Here is a 22456-nt window from a genome sequence, read left to right as displayed (position 1 = left end):
TAATCACACACAAGACAACCAGTAACTCTGGTGGTGTCTGGAAACCATCGGGAGGAGATTGAGTTTTTTGTGACTCCTTCTACCTCCCGCGTGATTTTGGGCTTCCCATGGATGTTGAAGCACAATCCCCGGATTGATTGGCCGTCTGGCGTGGTGGTTCAGTGGAGCGAGACCTGCCATCGGGTGTGTTCAGGATCCTCGGTTCCGCCCAGTTTACAGGCTAAGGAGGAGGTCAAAGTCCCTCCCAATCTGACGGCAGTGCCGGTTGAGTACCACGATCTTGCTGACGTCTTCAGCAAGGATCTGGCACTCACCCTTCCCCCGCACCGTCCGTACGATTGTGCCATTGATTTGGTTCCAGGCGCTGAGTTCCCGTCCAGCAGGTTGTACAACCCCTCACGACCTGAGCGCAAATCAATGGAGACCTACATCCGGGACTCATTAGCTGCCGGGCTGATCCGGAACTCCGTTTCTTGTTTGTGGGCAAGAAAGATGGCGGACTCCGTCCATGCATTGATTACAGGGGGCTGAATGAGATTACGGTTCGCAACCGATACCCGTTGCCATTGTTGGATTCCGTGTTCACCCCCCTGCATGGAGCCAAAATCTTTACTAAGCTGGATCGTAGAAATGCGTATCACCTGGTTCGGATCCGGAAGGGAGACGAATGGAAGACGGCATTTAACACCCCGTTAGGACACTTTGAGTACCTGGTCATGCCGTTCGGCCTCACCAACGCCCCCGCGACGTTCCAAGCCTTGGTTAACGACGTCTTGCGGGACTTCCTGCACCGATTCGTCTTCGTATATCCGGACGATATTCTCATCTTTTCTCCGGATCCTGAGACCCATGTCCAGCATGTACATCAGGTCCTGCAGCGGTTATTAGAGAACCGACTGTTTGTGAAGGGCGAGAAGTGCGAGTTTCACCGCACGTCTTTGTCCTTCCTGGGGTTGATCATCTCCTCTAACTCCGTCGCCCCTGATCCGGCCAAGGTTGCAGCGGTGAGAGATTGGCCCCAACCAACAAGCCGTAGGAAGCTGCAACAGTTCCTCGGCTTTGCTAATTTCTATAGGAGGTTCATTAAGGGCTACAGTCAGGTAGTTAGCCCCCTGACAGCCCTGACCTCTCCAAAATTCCCCTTCACCTGGTCGGATCGGTGTGAAGCCGCGTTCAAGGAGTTGAAACGACGGTTCTCTACTGCGCCAGTTTTGGTGCAGCCCGACCCTAGCCGCCAGTTCGTGGTTGAAGTGGACGCCTCTGACTCAGGGATAGGAGCCGTGCTATCCCAGAGCGGAGAGACCGATAAGGTTCTTCACCCGTGTGCCTACTTTTCACGCAGGTTGACCCCGGCTGAACGGAACTATGACGTCGGCAATTGAGAACTCCTTGCGGTGAAAGAGGCTCTTGAGGAGTGGAGACACCTGTTGGAGGGAGCGTCTGTGCCATTCACGGTTTTCACTTACCATCGGAACCTGGAGTATATCAGGACCGCCAAGCGGCTGAACCCCAGGCAAGCCCGCTGGTCACTGTTCTTCGGACGTTTTGACTTCCGGATCACCTATCGCCCCGGGACCAAGAACCAGAGATCGGATGCCTTGTCCCGGGTACACGAAGACGAAGTCAAAACGGTGCTGTCGGATCCACCGGTGCCCATCATTCCGGAGTCCACTATCATGGCCACCCTCACCTGGGACGTGGAGAAGACCGTCCGGGAGGCCCTGGCACGGAGCACGGACCCCGGAACCGGTCCGAAGAACCGTCTGTACGTCCCACCAGAGGCCAGAGCTGCAGTCTTGGACTTCTGTCACAGTTCCAAGCTCTCCTATCATCCAGGGGTGCGAAGGACCGTGGCAGTTGTCTGGCAGCGCTTCTGGTGGGCGTCTATGGAGGCCGACGTCCGGGAATATATCCAGGCCTGCACCACCTGTGCCAGGGGCAAGGCAGTACATAAGAAGGCCCAAGGACTCCTCCAGCCGCTGCCGGTGTCTCATCGCCCCTGGTCCCACATCGGCCTGGATTTCGTCACAGGCCTCCCGCCGTCCCAGGGCAACACCACCATCTTCACGATAGTGGACCGATTCTCCAAGGCGGCCCACTTCGTGGCCCTCCCGAAGCTCCCAACAGCCCAGGAGACAGCAGACCTCCTGGTCCACCACGTCGTCCGTCTGCATGGGATACCCTCCGACATCGTCTCTGATCGTGGTCCCCAGTTCTCCTCACACGTCTGGAGGAGCTTCTGCAGGGAACTGGGGGCCACCGTGAGCCTCCCGTCCGGGTACCATCCACAGACGAATGGACAGGCAGAGCGGGCCAACCAGGAACTGGAACAGACCCTCTGCTGCGTCACATCTGCGCACCCGACCGCCTGGAGTAACCATCTGGCCTAGATCGAGTATGCGCATAACAGCCAGGTGTCTTCTGCCACCGGCCTCTCCCCATTTGTGGTGTGTTTGGGGTATCAGCTCCCGTTGTTTCCCGTGGTGGAGGGAGAGGTCGGTGTGCCCTCGGTCCAGGCCCACCTGCTGATGTGCCGTCGGGTGTGGTGCTCCGCCCGTTATGCCTTGTTGAAGGCCCGGACGAGGGCGAAGACCCATGCAGACCGCCGGCGATCCCCGGCCCCTGCTTACCAGCCCGGGCAGGAGGTGTGGCTTTCCACGAAGGACATCCCCCTCCAGGTGGACTCCCCGAAACTTCAGGACAGGTACATTGGCCCCTTCAAAATCCTCAAAGTCCTCAGTCCTGCCGCAGTGAAGCTCCAACTCCCGGCTTCACTGCGGATCCATCCGGTTTTCCACGTGTCACGCATCAAACCTCACCACACCTCACCCCTCTGTGCTCCCGGACCGGCGCCGCCTCCTGCTTGGATCATCGACGGGGAGCCGGCTTGGACGGTGCGCCGGCTCCTGGACGTCCGTCGGATGGGCCGGGGGTTCCAGTACTTGGTGGACTGGGAGGGGTATGGACACGAAGAACGCTCCTGGGTGAAGAGGAGCTTCATCCTGGATCCGGCCCTCCTGGCCGACTTCTACCGTCGACACCCGAACAAGTGATACAGAAAAAGACTGGGGTGGGGGGGGGGGGGGGGTAGGTGTTCAACCATGAATGCAGGACTGTGGCAGGATTACATAAATAATCAATCAATCAATTTTTTTTATATAGCGCCAAATCACAACAAACAGTTGCCCCAAGGCGCTTTATATTGTAAGGCAAGGCCATACAATAATTATGTAAAACCCCAACGGTCAAAACGACCCCCTGTGAGCAAGCACTTGGCTACAGTGGGAAGGAAAAACTCCCTTTTAACAGGAAGAAACCTCCAGCAGAACCAGGCTCAGGGAGGGGCAGTCTTCTGCTGGGACTGGTTGGGGCTGAGGGAGAGAACCAGGAAAAAGACATGCTGTGGAGGGGAGCAGAGATCGATCACTAATGATTAAATGCAGAGTGGTGCATACAGAGCAAAAAGAGAAAGAAACAGTGCATCATGGGAACCCCCCAGCAGTCTACGTCTATAGCAGCATAACTAAGGGATGGTTCAGGGTCAGGAGAGGAGCCTGAAAGCTGAAGGCTCTGCCTCCCATTCTACTCTTACAAACCCTAGGAACTACAAGTAAGCCTGCAGTCTGAGAGCGAAGCGCTAAATTGGGGTGATATGGTACTACAAGGTCCCTAAGATAAGATGGGACCTGATTATTCAAAACCTTATAAGTAAGAAGAAGAATTTTAAATTCTATTCTAGAATTAACAGGAAGCCGATGAAGAGAGGCCAATATGGGTGAGATATGCTCTCTCCTTCTAGTCCCCGTCAGTACTCTAACTGCAGCATTCTGAATTAACTGAAGGCTTTTTAGGGAACTTTTAGGACAACCTGATAATAATGAATTACAATAGTCCAGCCTAGAGGAAATAAATGCATGAATTAGTTTTTCAGCATCACTCTGAGACAAGACCTTTCTGATTTTAGAGATATTGCGTAAATGCAAAAAAGCAGTCCTACATATTTGTTTAATATGCGCTTTGAATGACATATCCTGATCAAAAATGACTCCAAGATTTCTCACAGTATTACTAGAGGTCAGGGTAATGCCATCCAGAGTAAGGATTTGGTTAGACACCATGTTTCTAAGATTTGTGGGGCCAAGTACAATAACTTCAGTTTTATCTGAGTTTAAAAGCAGGAAATTAGAGGTCATCCATGTCTTTATGTCTGTAAGACAATCCTGCAGTTTAGCTAATTGGTGTGTGTCCTCTGGCTTCATGGATAGATAAAGCTGGGTATCATCTGCGTAACAATGAAAATTTAAGCAATACCGTCTAATAATACTGCCTAAGGGAAGCATGTATAAAGTGAATAAAATTGGTCCTAGCACAGAACCTTGTGGAACTCCATAATTAACTTTAGTCTGTGAAGAAGATTCCCCATTTATATGAACAAATTGTAATCTATTAGACAAATATGATTCAAACGACCGCAGCGCAGTGCCTTTAATACCTATGGCATGCTCTAATCTCTGTAATAAAATTTTATGGTCAACAGTATCAAAAGCAGCACTGAGGTCTAACAGAACAAGCACAGAGATGAGTCCACTGTCCGAGGCCATAAGAAGATCATTTGTAACCTTCACTAATGCTGTTTCTGTACTATGATGAATTCTAAAACCTGACTGAAACTCTTCAAATAGACCATTCCTCTGCAGACGATCAGTTAGCTGTTTTACAACTACCCTTTCAAGAATTTTTGAGAGAAAAGGAAGGTTGGAGATTGGCCTATAATTAGCTAAGATAGCTGGGTCAAGTGATGGCTTTTTAAGTAATGGTTTAATTACTGCCACCTTAAAAGCCTGTGGTACATAGCCAACTAACAAAGATAGATTGATCATATTTAAGATCGAAGCATTAAATAATGGTAGGGCTTCCTTGAGCAGCCTGGTAGGAATGGGGTCTAATAAACATGTTGATGGTTTGGATGAAGTAACTAATAAAAATAACTCAGACAGAACAATCGGAGAGAGCATGAGCACTTCAATTAGGTTTTCTGAGCTAAACACCTCACATTTTTCCACAGAAATCACTTTGTGATTTTGGAGGGTGTCGTGAGTACCACCAGGCCTGAAAAAAGAAATAAAATGAAATTCTGGTCCCGACATGTACCAGGTTAAGCACACACTCATCTTCAACTGCTTAGCTCAATTAAGGGTCGCGGGGAGCTGGAGCCTATCCCGGCAGTCAGAGCGCAAAATAAAATTACCGATGCATTGTAGAAAGCACAAAGTACTTTTTGTGTAAAAGGTACTTTGTGCTTGAGACAGTGGTATTGAAGGTTTTCTCTCGATACCACAAACGTAGTGAGGAATTTTCACAATAAGTTACAGTTTTTGATGTAGGAGCCATTTCCAAGCCTAATATAATGTTACAAATAAATATCAAGTTTTTACTGACGAGTCAAAATAATTGCAAAGCACAAATTACGAGGTCTGTTAGAAAAGTATCCGACCTTTTTATTTTTTTCAAAAACTATATGGATTTGAATCACGTGTGAGTGCATCAGCCAAGCTTGAACCTTCGTGCGCATGTGTGAGTTTTTTCACGCCTGTCGGTTGCGTCATTCGCCTGTGAGCAGGCTTTGTGTGAGCAGTGGTCCACCCCTCTCGTCGGATTTTTATTGCGAATAAATGTCTGAACGATTTTGAGCTTTGCTGCATCAAATTTTTCCAGAAACTGTGAGAGACCTCCAGGTGGTAACCATTCGGAACATTCAAATGGCTTTGAGGGACGATTTTATGGGGATTACACAGATTAAGGAGTGCTCCAGCCGGTTTAAAGACTGCCCACAGCTGCTGAGAGCGCTCTGAGCGCCGATCGACAGGCTGACACCCCGCTGAAACAACCAGATCATTTCCAACGTGAAGGCTTTGCTGATCCGGGACGTCGTCTGACTTACACAAAAATGGTAAGGAGACGTGGACATCAGTACTTTTTCGGCACATTCCACTGTTACAGGAGTTTTTGTCATGGAAAGAGGAGCGGAGGAATTCCGCGCGTCGCGGCGGTGCCGCATGGCGCAAAGCAACACTGTGATGAAGCCTCACAGGATATGTTCTGGCATGTCCAGCTCATCCACAATTTCTCGGTTAGTCACACAACTGAAAACCCACCGACAGCCGTCTGAAAGCCATCTCAAAGCCATCCTGTGAGACCAACACGGAGGTGGTTTTGTGCCGCGCCATGAGCGGCACGGTGGTGCAATCCTCCGCTTTTCTTTCCATGAAAAAAACTCCTGTAACAGTGGAATGTGCCAAAAAAGTACTGATGTCCACGTCTCCTGCCATTTTTGTGTAAGTCAGACGACGTCCCAGATCAACAAAGCCTTCACGTTGGAAATGATCTGGTTGATTCAGCCTGTCGATCGGCGCTCGGAGCGCGGCACGCTCTCAGCAGCTGTGGGCGGTCTTTAAACCGGCTGGAGCACTCCTTAATCTGTGTATTCCCCATAAAACTGTCCCTGAAAGCCATCTGAATTTTCCAAATGGTGTCCACCTGGAGGTCTCTCGCAGTTTCTGTAAAAAAATTGATGCAGCAAAGCTCCAAATCGTTCAGACATTTATTCACAATAAAAATCCGACGAGAGGGGTGGACCACTGCTCACACAAAGCCTGCTCATAGGCGAATGATGCAACCGACAGGTGTGAAAAAACTCACGCATGCGCACGAAGGTTCAAGCTTGGCTGATGCAATCACACGTGATTCAAATCCATATGGTTTTTGAAAAAAACAAAAAGGTCGGATACTTTTCTAACAGACCTCGTATTTTTATTATAGTTTTGAGCAACCTATAAACTGCCAAATATGTAGTAGTTAAAGGCACCTAGTTCCTAAGAACACCTGAAAATTTCATGCATCTGGCATGAATAGTTCAAAGCAATGACTTACTGAACTTAGCATCTTTTACTGTACCACTTATTTTTACAGGAAAATCAGTGTCATGCCCCATTTTAAAACCCTAATATCTCAAAAACCAATAAAGATATACGTCTGAAATTTTGTGTGGTGTTAAGTGTGAGTAATAACATTAGTTTGTGCACGTATGAAGCAAATCGGAGATGGTCAGTCAGGAAGCCTCTGGTGATTTAACAAGGACTGAACTAATACGGCTTCAAATTGCTAGTTGTCAACACTCTCAGTATGTAGGCACCCTAATGGAGAGGGGTTGTGTGGGGGGTTCCTGTGGTTATTGTTGCTAAGTAACAGGCCAATCAGGCAAATATACATACTCACCCATACATATTTATCTTTTGTATACAATATATATTGTTCTAAAACTGGCCAGTCTACAAACTTAATACTATGAGTATTTTTTTATACCAATTTTACTTATATTTTTACTGCAGGACATTTATAGTACCATGATACTTTGTCAGTTTACTGCTGCACTCTCCTCTCCAGTTGTGGCAGTAATGCACCAACAGGTTTATCAACCACTGTTAAAATTACAAGACGACAGCAATACCAACATCATACTAACAGCAATGTTAATTCCTGCAGTAATGTAATCAGTTTGCGGTCATACACTTATAATGATAAAAGTGTCTGGACTAGTGGATAGCTGCAGTGTATATAATAACAATTTTAAACAATACTTCAAATAATATTCTCAAAACATTGAATGCTCACTCATGCACTCATCTTCAAATGCCTACTCCAGTTAAGGGTAACGGGGGGCTGGAGCCTATCTCAGCAGTCATAGGGCGTGAGGCAGGGTACACCCTGGACAGGACCCAGTCTGTCGCAGGGCCACATATAGACAAACAAACACATTCACACTCGCACACACACCTACAGACAATTTAAAGTTGCCAATCTACCTAACCTGCATGTCTTTGGAAGTAGAAGGAAGCCTGAGCACCTGGAGGGAACAAACCAAACACGAGAAGAACATGCAAACTCCACACAGAAAGGCCACAGGTGGGAATCAATCCCATGACCTCTTTGCTCTGAGGTAACAGTGCTAACCACTAAGCCACCATGCTGCTCTATATTAAATGCTGCAGCTATAAAAAGTTCATAACAAACTGTACCGAGACACTTAGCCCAGATGACAAAATGACTCTGGGGTTTTGAACATGCCAAAAACTCCATGATGGAACCAGAACTCCCTGATAACGGGTCTAGGAGACTTTTATCTACCAGCAATTTTGTGTTTGGTGATCCATAAATGGGCAAACTAACCCAATACAACTACAATACAGCCGCAGCTATATCCAAAGCAAAAATAGAAAAAAATGATTGTAAATATGAAATTTTGCTCTATTTTGAACATTCTCTACCACTTTGGCCAAAAAACTGGAAATCAGGGAATATCCAGAAGACTCATCACTGAATTTCACTAGTGTTCAACATGATCTCTGGGGAAATGTCTCATGGTCTGCCATTTTTTATACAGAACAAACTGCTGAATGAAAGTGACACTATTACAAGCAAGTGAATTATGGACATTAAAAATCAATTCTCATATAAAATAAATATGGCAATATTGTAAGTATAGGTTTTTCTTCCCAACCCCAAGTGAAAATTCCTTCCTTTGATGACATGTTAAACATGATGTTGAATTTAAGCAAATGACCCTTTGACCATGCCTTCAGGCTTTTGTGCATTAAACTGTAGCCCTCTACACAACTACCTGAGTTGACATCTGCATTATCAATCTAATAAACCTATTAAAGCAAGAAAATTTGTCAAGGAACTGCAGCTGCCTGGGAAATATGGCAATCTAAAAACCATAATTTGCTGTCTTACCTTGTGTTGTAGTAACAGGTTGGGAAAGGGGGGAACACTTGGCATTGTTGCTTTGAGAAGACACCCCATCAGCAGCTGAAGCTTTCTCAGCTGACATATGACAGTCTGCATCACCATTTGAGGCTGGAAGCTGCATATTCTCAGGGCACAACTCTGCTGCAGCCTCCGATTCGCGCTTCAAATTTATCCGAATTCTCTTGCCCGTTGAGCTATTCCCATCAGTCTCCCGTCCAATGAGCAGAGGTGAAAGCTCTGTGTCACTGTACATTTCTGGATGTGTTGATGGCAATCGTTCAAGTAGGGCAGGCTTCTCCTCATCAATATTTTTATACTTTTCCGTCTTTGTAGCACACATGAGCCCACATCCTGCCTCCAGCTTAGATTGCATTGCTGAAGTCATAGCTTTGGAAGGGCTATGTTTGTAGGTCTTAGAATCTTTGGACCACATCTTCCTGTATACTTCTGACGTCATCGCACAACTGAGGGCCTGTGCAGTCTCTTCTAACATTGTTTGAGAGTTTGGCAGATCATGGTGGTCATCTGGCAGAACAGGACTTTGTGACACCCACTGCTTCTCCTTGACAGGATTCTTCTTCAACACGAGCTTCAAACTCAACCCTGATGATCCTTTAGCCATCGTTTTGGATCTCTTCTTCCTTTTCCATCTTAGATTTTTTCTCTTATGTTTGGGTTGAACTTTATTAACCACATTCTGATTTTCTGTCTGATTTGTCAACTTCAGCTCACTGGAGATATTAACAGCATCATCATGGGAATGTATGTTTTTAGGTGCTTCATATTTCTGACTGTGCTCCTCAATGACCTTTTCACACTTTAATTCCCGATTCTCTCGGTTTTCCTGCATTTGAGTGCACTCTGATGGCTGATCATTTAGTTTAGTTTGAAACTGCGAGCCCTGTGTTTGCTCTGTCAAACTTGACTGACAGCCATTTTGGTCAAACCCGCAATGAGCAACAGCAACAGTACTTTCAGGAGAAAAGGTTTCTTTTTCTTCAGATGCCATCCTTTTGAACCTTTTGGCATAGGCAGTGCCATTCTGTGCTACAGTTATCTTGTTCTTTACAGTAAGGACAGCAAGATCCTTGCTGCTGTCTGAAAATCCAGAGTCGGTTGTAATGCCATTCTCTGCCTTTGAATGTATGTTAATGTCTTGAGGCACATTTGACAGAACACTCTGAAGAGCCTTGGTCCATTTCCGGTCACCTGCTTGCCCGGTTACAGACTTCATTAAAAACTGCTGAGTTTCTTCTAGTGTCGTTTGTCTATCAGACAGATGGCAGTATTTATCCAAAAATTCTCTCCCAGGGAGAGAAAGGCAGTCTTGTGTCAGCCAGCATTCTCTAACCGCACTTCTTGTTAATCGAGGCCTAATTTGGGGAATTGAGTTGTCTGGTTTGATTGTTATGGAATGCATCTTATTTTTCTTGTTACCATGACAGCTAACGTGCACAGTGTTGATGTGCTTTGTAATCAACCATTTATGAGTTGCCTCATAGCCACAGTGCTGACAAGAAAAGCTGTAAGCGGCTGTTTTGGGCACCAAATGATCCTCAAAGTCTTTCGTGCTAAACAGCAGATCATTAGCACCTTCCACACCCACGTTATGTGTATGAATGTGCTCTAAAAATACTTTCACGTCACACGTGGAGAATTTTGAACACAAATTACATGAATATTTGCCATTTTGGCAGTGACTCACAGTCAGGTGTGTGATGAAGTCAGACCATGTGCGCTGAACGTGATCATTACAAATGCTGCAATTAGAAAGACTGTCTTTGTGGCTTAACACATGAACCTGAAGATAGGAAAACTCATGCGTACTAAAAGTACACAAATGGCAAGGAAAATTAGGTAGACTTCCACTGTGATTTTCCTCAAAGTGCCTGAGTAAGTCTTTGGGAACAAATTCCAAGTTATCCTTGCACTGAGAACATGTGAACCTGAGTGTATTTCCACTGTCATTTGTCCTGTATGGACTGTGTTGGGCTTCATGGGGAGACTTCTTTGATGAAGGCCTCAATGCATTTTGTGCCCTCTCTTCTGCTATCTTTGGTCCACGCTTATCTTTGCTTTGCATAGTTGGGGGCTGAGCAGTGCTCTTCCTGAGGAGGGGCCGCTTGTGCCAGTCCCTATTCTTCTTCTTCTTGCCACACCAGTTATCTCCCATGGAGGTAGCTGCACAAATATCCATCGAGTCCATGGGTTTTCAGGTTTCTGAAAGAATAGCACAAAGGAAAACATGTCAAACAAAAATTCCATGTGCAGAAACAAAATGCTATAAAATTGAAAAGCACCCCCCCCCCCAAAATGCAACAACCAAATTAATATAATTAACAGTGGATTCCCCCCCCCCCCATATCTAATTCTTATGATTCAAAGTGTGACCAAAAATCACAGATGTGATTTAACATTTTCATTGGTCACACCTGACATTTAGCAGTAGGCTAGAAAAGTATGTTAAACCTAACAGTTCAGAGTTTCTGCATAAGCCACCTATTGGAAGACAGATTAGATAACCGATTAGGGGGTTACTGAGAGTGCACTCAGTGGTAAAATAAAGAGATTAACATGAATTTACACAATCAACAATTGTTCAGCAGACTTCCCTTCATCTTATTTGCAGCAAGTATTACTTTTAGGCGTTTGTTATGATTTACTAAAATCCCACACAGTAGAGAAGCTTGAATCTTCGACTGGACTGGGTTGCTTGACGCGAGGACGTTTCGCTTCAAATCGCAGAAGCTTCCTCAGCTAAAATTCTTGCTCTGGAAGTCTGACTTCTGTCTGACTCTTGTAGAGAAGAATAAAGCAGAAGCCAACAAAAGCTGGAGTTTTAAACCTAACCAGACCCCTCCTACTGAGAGGCAGACTGCTACAGGCTAGTGACTAAACAATAGCTTTAATTAGCAACTATTGTGGTCTAGTTAGCACACCTAATGACAGGACAGCTGTCCCTCTAATGATGGGATGGATGACTTTCTGATGGCTAACTTGATGACGTGAATGACTCATTACCATGAACAAAAGACTGAAACTCCTTTGACCTGAGTACCCCATTGTAAACAGGGGATAAAGTGTGTCTTAGACCCCCTCCCCGGTTAAGGCTGGGTTTCAAACGTTTCACAAAGAATGCCTCCTTGACCCCTCTCTCAAACCATTTCTTCTCTCTGGCTAACAGTTTAACTTCCTTGTCCTCAAACGTGTGATTAGTGTCTTTAAGGTGGAGATGAACCACAGACTGAGGTCCACTGGCGCCCTCTCTGCGGTGCAGGTATAGCCTTTTGTGTAAAGGTTGCTTCGTTTCACCTATGTAGTGTTCATTACAGTTTTCCTGACATCTGACAGAAAACACTACATTGCTCTCTTTGTAACTAGGGAGGATGTCTTTGTGAAACATTTGAAACCCAGCCTTAACTGGGGAGGGGGTCTGAGACACACTTTATCCCCTGTTTACAATGGGGTACTCAGGTCAAAGGCATTTCAGTCTTTTGTTCATGGTAATGAGTCATTCACGTCATCAAGGGAGCCATCAGAAAGGCATCCATCCCATCATTAGAGGGACAGCTGTCCTGTCATTAGGTGTGCTAACTAGAGCACAATAGTTGCTAATTAGAGCTATTGTTTAGTCACTAGCCTATAGCAGTCTGCCTCTCAGTAGGAGGGGTGTGGTTAGGTTTAAAACTCCAGCTTTTGTTGGCTTCTGTTTTATTCTTCTCTACAAGAGTCAGACAGAGGTCAGACTTCCAGAGCAAGAATTTTAGCTGAGGAAGCTTCTGCAGTTTGAAGCGAAATGTCCTCGCATCAAGCAACCCAGTCCAGTCGACGATTCAAGCTTCTCTACTATGGAAACCACCTGGACAACTGAGAGCCTACACAGAAAAATCCCACACAGTCCTCCACAATAATAACCTGTTTCTCCTCTGAAACATGCAGCACATGACCAGCTTAGAAAGTGTCAAATAACATGTAATACAGCCTGGTGACCCCTGAGATACAGATTTGAACAAAAGCTCATTTGAACAAAAGCACATGCCAGTAGATGGCAGTGTTCATGGCAGTGTGAGCAGCCACACATTCGCTAAAAGTGATTTTCAGTTTTCAAATTGCCTTTTTTTAACATGAAAAAATGACATATCTACAAATACAGATTTATTAGTAAAACCCACCACACGTTTAACTGTGTGTTACCGACCAACCAACCACTGACATCAGGAAACTAATGTACCCATAATGCATTGCGGCATGTGTGTCTAAAGTAAACGCTAAAACCTTCAAAATTAGTACATTACTTTAAAACTAAAACATATAGCTGATATTTTCACTTTGTAAAACAACAGACGTGATGTTCATTTCAATAACTTGTCCAGAATTAGTTTGTTTAAAATTATAACCATAAGTCAAAACTGTCTGCCTGTGCAAGACTCCAGTGAAATGACCGGCAGGTCTGTATGGTGTGGAGAGAAATTATTTTTTTCCCCCTCTTTCTCTCTGATCACCAGGTCTCTTTTGCTGATTGAAGGCTGATAGGAGAGAAGCACTGACTCACTGTTGTGTCAGTAGTTGCCAGTGTGCTGAAGTCAATACTGAAAGTTATCGATTTAGCTTTTATCGGTAACTTTCGCTAAATTTTATAGGGATTTATCAGTTTAGCTTTATAAAAGTTAACTTTTCAGCTAGCGGATTAACGGTTATCCAGGGTTCTCCCCAGAAATTTTTAGTATAGCGGTGCTGTTGGGAACTATCACCGTGCGCAACGGTTCCACTCGGCAGGGGTCAAAATACATTTTTTAACCTACTTGCACTGGTGCTAGTAACAAAAAAGTTACTTGCACCAAAAAAAAAAGTTACATGCACAACCAAAAGTCAGTCTTATATCAACCTTAAAACTCCTCCTCTGATGTGTCAGACTCTTCGTCTCTGGGGAGAGTTTGAGGGGAGAGCAGCAGCAGCGGCAGAGTTTTTTTTTCACGTGCGTGGGCGAATGAATCATCCATGAAGATTATTTATTAACTACACAGATGTATAATAAAACAAATGGTGACTGGTTTATAACACAATTATGACACAGTTTGAGGGAAGAGAGAGCAAGGAACTACAATTACAACGGTCATCGCAAAATGTTTTGCATGTGGAGAGAATGTGCGCACGTTTTATTATATTATGCACTCATTTTCTTATATTGTGAGCACATTTTATTATATTGGGCGCTCATTTTATTATATTCTGCGCACGTTTTATTATACTGTGCGCACGTTTTAAGCATCGTTTGAGTAAAACAAGGGCACGATCTACTTAAACGTGGCCACAATTTGTAAAACGTGCACTCAATTATTCAATACTGTCTTGGCACATAAATGCTGACTATTAATCAACAAACCAGCAGACAGTGTAATACATTTCCCCATTAGAAATGGATCTGGTCAGGGTATATCATGGTGTTGGCGCACAAGGACATACAGAGAACTCCAGCTGCCCAGCATGGCATCATTAAAAAGGCACATTAAAAAGGATGATGAGGGCGAAGCGTCTCCCCCTCATGACTATGACAGTTTAGCACATATTATGGAGTTAATTTTGCATGAAAGGAAAACGTGCGCACGTTTTATGAATTCGAGGGCTCAATTAAAGGAAAACGTGCACACAAATTATCATGGCCAGGACAACGTGCGCACATTTTATTAATTTGAGAGCATGTTTTATTAAATGGGGGGCTCAATTAAAGGAAAATGTATGCACAAATTATGGCCAGAAAAAACTATCACTTTAAGTGACCTCTCCTGGGTTAAGTAAGGAATCGCAGCGGAAGCCAGTTTTTTTTTTTTTTCACGTGCGCGCGCAACTAATTGTCCGTAAAGATAATTTTATTAACTACACAGATTTATAATAAAAACAAATGGTGACTGGTTTATAACACAATGATGACAGAGTTTGAGGGGAGAGAGAGCAAGGAACCGCAGCGGCATCCAGTTTTTTGTTTTTTTCTTTTCTTTGTTGTACACCGCCAACCCGTTCACATCTCTAACCGTTTTTCCCCACTCGGCGACACACCCGCCGAGGAACAAACTCTGGTTATTGGCGACTCTGTTTTGAGAAATGTGAAGTTAGAAACACCAGCAACCATAGTCAATTGTCTTCCGGGGACCAGAGCAGGCGACACTGAAGGAAATTTGAAACTGCTGGCTAAGGCTAAGCGTAAATTTGGTAAGATTGTAATTCACGTCGGCAGTAATGACACCCGGTTACGCCAATCGGAGGTCACTAAAATTAACATTGAATCGGTGTGTAACTTTGCAAAAACAATGTCGGACTCTGTAGTTTTCTCTGGGCCCCTCCCCAATCGGACATGTTTAGCCGCATGTTCTGCTTGAATTGCTGGCTGTCTGAGTGGTGTCCAAAAAATGAGGTGGGCTTCATAGATAATTGGCAAAGCTTCTGGGGAAAACCTGGTCTTGTTAGGAGAGACGGCGTCCATCCCACTTTGGATGGAGCAGGTCTCATTTCTAGAAATCTGGACAATTTTCTTAAATCCTCCAAACCGTGACTATCCAGGGTTGGGACCAGGAAGCAGAGCTGTAGTCTTACACACCTCTCTGCAGCTTCTCTCCCCCTGCCATCCCCTCATTACCCCATCCCCGTAGAGACGGTGCCTGCTCCCAGACCACCAATAACCAGTAAAAATATATTTAAGCATAAAATTCAAAAGAAAAAATAATATAGCACCTTCAACTGCACCACAGACTAAAACAGTTAAATGTGGTCTATTAAACATTAGATCTCTCTCTTCTAAGTCCCTGTTAGTAAATGATATAATAATTGATCAACATATTGATTTATTCTGCCTTACAGAAACCTGGTTACAGCAGGATGAATATGTTAGTTTAAATGAGTCAACAACACCGAGTCACACTAACTGCCAGAACACTCGTAGCACGGGCCGAGGCGGAGGATTAGCAGCAATCTTCCACTCCAGCTTATTAATTAATCAAAAACCCAGATAGAGCTTTAATTCATTTGAAAGCTTGACTCTTAGTCTTGTCCATCCAAATTGGAAGTCCCAAAAACCAGTTTTATTTGTTGTTATCTATCGTCCACCTGGTCGTTACTGTGAGTTTCTCTGTGAATTTTCGGACCTTTTGTCTGACTTAGTGCTTAGCTCAGATAAGATAATTATAGTGGCCGATTTTAACATCCACACAGATGCTGACTGCATTTAATCTACTGTTAGACTCGACTGGCTTTGCTCAAAATGTAAATGAGTCCACCCACCACTTTAATCATACCTTAGATCTTGTTCTGACTTATGGTATGGAAATTGAAGACTTAACAGTATTCCCTGAAAACCCCCTTCTGTTTGATCATTTCTTAATAACATTTACATTTACCCAGCAGTGGGGAGTAAGTTTCATTACAGTAGAAGTCTTTCAGAAAGCGCTGTAACTAGGTTTAAGGATATGATTCCTTCTTTATGTTCTCCAATGCCATACACCAACACAGGGCTATCTCACTCACAGAGTAGCTACCTAAACTCTGTGAGTGAGATAGATTATCTTGTCAATAGTTTTATATCCTCATTGAGGACAACTTTGGATGCTGTAGCTCCTCTGAAAAAGAGAGCCTTAAATCAGAAGTGCCTGACTCCGTGGTATAACTCACAAACTCGCAGCTTAAAGCAGATAACCCGTAAGTTGGAGAGGAAATGGCGTCTCACTAATTTAGATCTTCACTTAGCCTGGAAAAAGAGTCTGTTGCTCTATAAAAAAGCCCTCTGTAAAGCTAGGACATCTTACTACTCATCACTAATTGAAGAAAATAAGAACAACCCCAGGTTTCTTTTCAGCACTGTAGCCAGGCTGACAAAGAGTCAGAGCTCTATTGAGCCGAGTATTCCTTTAACTAGTAATGACTTCATGACTTTCTTTGCTAATAAATTTTAACTATTAGACAAAAATTACTCATAACCATCCCAAAGACATATCGTTCTCTTGGGCTGCTTTCAGTGATGCCGGTATTTGGTTAGACTCTTTCTCTCCAATTGTTCTGAGTTATTTTCATTAGTTACTTCCTCCAAACCATCAACATGTCTATTAGACCCCATTCCTACCAGGCTGCTCAAGGAAGCCCTACCATTAATTAATGCTTCAATCTTAAATATGATCACTCTATCTTTATTAGTTGGCTATGTACCACAGGCTTTTAAGGTGGCAGTAATTAAAACATTACTTAAAAAGCCATCACTTGACCTAGCTATCTTAGCTAATTATAGGCCAATCTCCAACCTTCCTTTTCTCTCAAAAATTCTTGAAAGGGTAGTTGTAAAATCAAATCAAATCAATTTTATTTATATAGCGCCAAATCACAACAAATAGTTGCCCCAAGGCGCTCTACATTGTAAGGCAAAGCCATACAATAATTACGTAAAAACCCCAACGGTCAAAACGACCCCCTGTGAGCAAGCACTTGGCGACAGTGGGAAGGAAAAACTCCCTTTTAACAGGAAGAAACCTCAGCTAACTGATCATCTGCAGAGGAATGGTCTATTTGAAGAGTTTCAGTCAGGATTTAGAATTCATCATAGTACAGAAACAGCATTAGTGAAGGTTACAAATGATCTTCTTATGGCCTCAGACAGTGGACTCATCTCTGTGCTTGTTCTGTTAGACCTCAGTGCTGCTTTTGATACTGTTGACCATAAAATTTTATTACAGAGATTAGAGCATGCCATAGGTATTAAAGGCACTGCGCTGCGGTGGTTTGAATCATATTTATTTTGTTCATGTAAATGGGGAATCTTCTTCACAGACTAAGGTTAATTATGGAGTTCCACAAGGTTCTGTGCTAGGACCAATTTTATTCACTTTATACATGCTTCCCTTAGGCAGTATTATTAGACAGCATTGCTTAAATTTTCATTGTTACGCAGATGATATCCAGCTTTATCTATCCATGAAGCCAGAGGACACACACCAATTAGCTAAACTGCAGGATTGTCTTACAGACATAAAGACATGGATGACCTCTAATTTCCTGCTTTTAAACTCAGATAAAACTGAAGTTATTGTACTTGGCCCCACAAATCTTAGAAACATGGTGTCTAACCAGATCCTTACTCTGGATGGCATTACCCTGACCTCTAGTAATACTGTGAGAAATCTTGGAGTAATTTTTGATCAGGATATGTCATTCAATGCGCATATTAAACAAATATGTAGGACTGCTTTTTTGCATTTGCGCAATATCTCTAAAATTAGAAAGGTCTTGTTTCAGAGTGATGCTGAAAAACTAATTCATGCATTTATTTCCTCTAGGCTGGACTATTGTAATTCATTATTATCAGGTTGTCCTAAAAGTTCCCTGAAAAGCCTTCAGTTAGTTCAAAATGCTGCAGCTAGAGTACTGACGGGGACTAGAAGGAGAGAGCATATTTCACCCATATTGGCCTCTCTTCATTGGCTCCCTGTTAATTCTTCGCTCTCAGACTGCAGGCTTACTTGTAGTTCCTAGGGTTTTTAAGAGTAGAATGGGAGGCAGAGCCTTCAGCTTTCAGGCTCCTCTACTGTGGAACCAGCTCCCAATTCGGATTAGGAAGACAGACACCCTCTCTACTTTTAAGATTAGGCTTAAAACTTTCCTTTTTGCTAAAGCTTATAGTTAGGGCTGGATCAGGTGACCCTGAACCATCCCTTAGTTATGCTGCTATAGACTTAGACTGCTGGGGGGTTCCCATGATGCACTGAGTGTTTCTCCTTTTGCTCTGTATGCACCATTCTGCATTTAATCATTAGTGATTGATCTCTGCTCCCTTCCACAGCATGTCTTTTTCCTGGTTCTCTCCCTCAGCCCCAACCAGTCCCAGCAGAAGACTGCCCCTCCCTGAGCCTGGTTCTGCTGGAGGTTTCTTCCTGTTAAAAGGGAGTTTTTCCTTCCCACTGTCGCCAAGTACTTGCTCACAGGGGGTCATTTTGACCGTTGGGGTTTTTCCGTAATTATTGTATGGCTTTGCCTTACAATATAAAGCGCCTTGGGGCAACTGTTTGTTGTGATTTGGCGCTATATAAATAAAATTGATTTGATTTGTTTACATGTGCGCGCGCGAATGGGACAGGAGGTCCTCAAACTAGAGCTCCTGCAGCTCCAGCTATTTGCTGCAGCTCCTGCAGCAAATAATGAAAGTCCCTGAATTGGGAGCGCCTCATGAGGATGTTGTGAACCCAGGGACAGCACCGCTGGAGATGTTTGTCAGCTTTCCACAACAAATAGAGCACAGCAACTCGCTCCATGTGTGAGAGTCATAAAGCGCAGGGAAGATGAAGACAACACACTGGAAATTGTTTTTCTCCTTATTTATTCGTTTAGTGGTTCAGTCTACTGGTGCTTATAGTTGATAGAACTTGGATAAAGTTACCTGCACCAGTGCTAATGCAGTATAAAATTACGCACATCGCTCGACTAATACGTGCACAAACCAGCACATGCACGTACTAATTTGACCCCTGACTGGGGGGTCCTGAAGCCCTAAGACAAAAATGAAAATCGTTTAGTACTGTTTCTGGTCTGATTCTGTGCTGAATTGTTGATTAGTTAAATTAATCTAAAATGTTTGCTTTTCAGTGACACACTGTATGTTATGAATGTGCAACAATCTTATTTGAAAGAAAAAAGAATGTACAGAAAAAATCTTTAAAATGTGAGAGATTCTACTTTTTTTTTTTTTTTTTTTTTTTTTATACACATTTCATCTGCATCATTTTCAATTTAAAAATTTTGAATTCCCAAGTCACAACATCACCAGGCTGGGGGCATTCACTGTGAAAATCTCACCTTGTCCTTGAGATTCAGAGTTATCATAAGCAGCTCAAAAAGGTGGCATAGCCGTGCCTGAAATTATTTCCACCGTGTGGCAAAAATTATTTCCACCATCATGCCCAAAATTATGTTCACCGGCGCTTTTGACCACATGGTGGAAATAATTTCGGGCACGGTGGAAATCATTTTTGCAGTCTTGGTAATTTTCTGTGTAGGGTGGGGATGATAAACAAAACCTGCAAATTCAAGACAGAATAAAAACGAAAATGCAGAAGTCCACGTCGGCATGTGTGTTTATCCTGTTTTTTTCTCTGTCAGTGTCATGTCTGCAAAACCTTCGATCAAGCCACCCCTGAAAATAGTGAATGGTAAAATATGCCAATTTCAATAGTGAAAATCACCAATATCGAGCTACTATCATGAATGTGAAATTTGGAAATCTTAAACACGATCTCCTTTAAGTTCCCGCCCGACTGCGGCCGTTCCGTCGTGAATAAATTTAGACGGCTGGCAAAACAGTGAAACCCGCACTGTTTTGCCGGCATCGCATACGGCGAAATATCATCCAGTTTAACTTTGCCGAGGGCGCCGCCATGTTGAAATAAACTATATGAAGATGTCATTTGAACTAGCCAATCAGCAAGGAGATCTGGTCAAATATCACTAGGTGCGTGTTTGCCGTATCCGGCAAAATATAACCTGCCTAGTAAAAAAACCAGAGAGGCTTGCATGTTCATCCTCCAGCTGAAAATGAAATGCATTGGTTGAATCGCAGAGAAAAACTGTTAAAAGGAAATTCACGCAGGGACCCAGTCCACCAACCTTAAAAAAAAATAAAGAAATAAAAATGGTTAAAATTTTCAAGTTGGAGAAAACAAAAAACAGGCAGCCACAACCCATCACCATTTCAGCAAAATGTCAAAACTTTGGCTGAGCCCCTGACACCAGGAAAGATCCAAAACTTGTAAAGATGTGAAAAAATAAATAATTACTCAAGAAAACACAAAGGGACACACTAAATTTGACAATCTCCGTGATGACGCAGCGATAGGGATGGGTATCGAGAACCGGTTCCTTTCGGGTATCGTTAAGAAATGATTCGATCCACCGACATCAATAAGGTTTGTGCTTAACGATTCTGTTATTGGTCCTTCAGAGTGGCCGCTTTTTTGGGGGGTGTTTGTCAGGAAAATGATAATTTCTCTACATTGATTACAGACCCTGCAGCGGGTCCGTAATCAACTTTTCTGCAGCGTGGCTTTGCTTTGAACCTTGAACCAATCGAAGCAGTGGTTCGCAGATTGAAGCAATGCTTCGATCTATTGCTTCGTTTATTCTTTCTTTCTTTCGCTTAATTTTCCCCTGCTAAAACCCCAAAGAGCATACGTCTGTGAGTATTATTTACCTTTTCTATGTTAAACCGACCTGTTATGGTCTTCTGAAACAGTTGACAGATGTATTTTATAACTTAAAAACGGGAGCGATGCTAACGCGTTAGCATGTCTATGATATTTTCAATGTTAAAAGTTAGCATTAAGCAGTTGCAGCTGTCATCACGTTCGGGTGCATTTGTTTTCAAATTGTAATATTTCTTAAATTTATTTTTGTTTATATATTAATAATCTAATAATTATTATATACAACTTTAGAGAAAGAGACAAAAACAACCTGAATAGAAACACAACAGAAAATATAAAAGCAACTAACAATGAACATAAATAAATAAATACATACATACAGAAACTAGAAGCACTCAGAGAGTGCAAACCTCCGCCAAGGCCATGGGGTCACTGACGCCATAACATCTACACGCCGTGGAATCATTGAACCTAAAAAAAGTCTAACAATGATGTTTGCTCAGTAGTAAAAACGTTTCATCTGCTGTGACTGGATAGCATGTATCCTTAGCGCTTGGCATCACAGTTTACTGCAACTTGCACCTTTCCCAGAAGCTACTGTCATCTGAGCACTGTTATTGATATTGCATGTGCTTATAGACAAAAACAAATAAAAGACAAAATTCAATTCAACTAAACTGCAAATATATGAATTTTTTAACATTTATGAAACACTTCTCTAAACAAGGCCATAGGGTCACTGACCCTAAAGAAATTCCCTCCTTGGCACAGTGATCTATTTCTTTGTCTCTTTCTCTAAAATTGTATATAATAATCATTAGATTATTAATATATAAACAAAAATAAATTTAAGAAATATTACAATTTGAAAACAAATGCACCCGAACGTGATGACAGCTGCAACTGCTTAATGCTAACTTTTAACATTGAAAAGGCCATAGATATGCTAACGTGTTAGCATCGGGATCCAGATCGTGATCCGGATCACCACTAAAATTTAATCACTTGTTCCTCTTGTCATTTCCAACCACTCCACAAAATTTCATCAAAATCCGTTCAAAACCTTTTGAGATATTCTGCTGACAAACATACAAACAAACGCGACCGAAAACATAACCTCCTTGGCGGAGGTAATAAATTATTCCTGTGAACACCTAGTGACTGTTACACCTCCATTTCGTCCCTGTCTTATTTAAGTTTAATGCCATTTTGTTTCAGTCAAACCATATTTTCAATTTGTTAATTTCTTCAGTGATTTCCTCCAGAACTATCTGCCAAGTTAGAAAACTGCTGCATCCTAGTAAGAGCAGAATACTACTGGAATGAATTTGAATAAGGAAAGTTGTGTTTTTTCTCACCTAAATGGATGCTGCACTCACTCCAGTTTATCGTCTGGAATAGTCCCAGATTGCATTTCAGAGCTTCAAGAATTGAAACATTTTCGTGCAGGTGGTGTTGGGGGGTAATTTTGGGTTTCAGCT

At 43.2% G+C, this 22456-nt stretch overlaps 1 protein-coding gene across 1 annotated transcript in view; it reads right to left on the bottom strand.

Moving 5' to 3' along the window:
- LOC117523475 (zinc finger protein 518A) overlaps positions 1–22456 on the bottom strand; it is a 61526-nt gene that overhangs the window by 19103 nt on the left and 19967 nt on the right. Inside the window, exon 2 of the mRNA XM_034185031.1 lies at positions 8794–11028. Coding sequence (XP_034040922.1) covers positions 8794–11014 — 2221 coding nt within the window. The 5' untranslated portion in view covers positions 11015–11028. The remainder of the gene's footprint in view (positions 1–8793; positions 11029–22456) is intronic.

Source organism: Thalassophryne amazonica, chromosome 13 (genome assembly GCF_902500255.1).
Source record: "Thalassophryne amazonica chromosome 13, fThaAma1.1, whole genome shotgun sequence".
Lineage (NCBI taxonomy): Eukaryota > Metazoa > Chordata > Actinopteri > Batrachoidiformes > Batrachoididae > Thalassophryne > Thalassophryne amazonica.
This window is presented reverse-complemented; position numbering and strand designations above follow the sequence as displayed.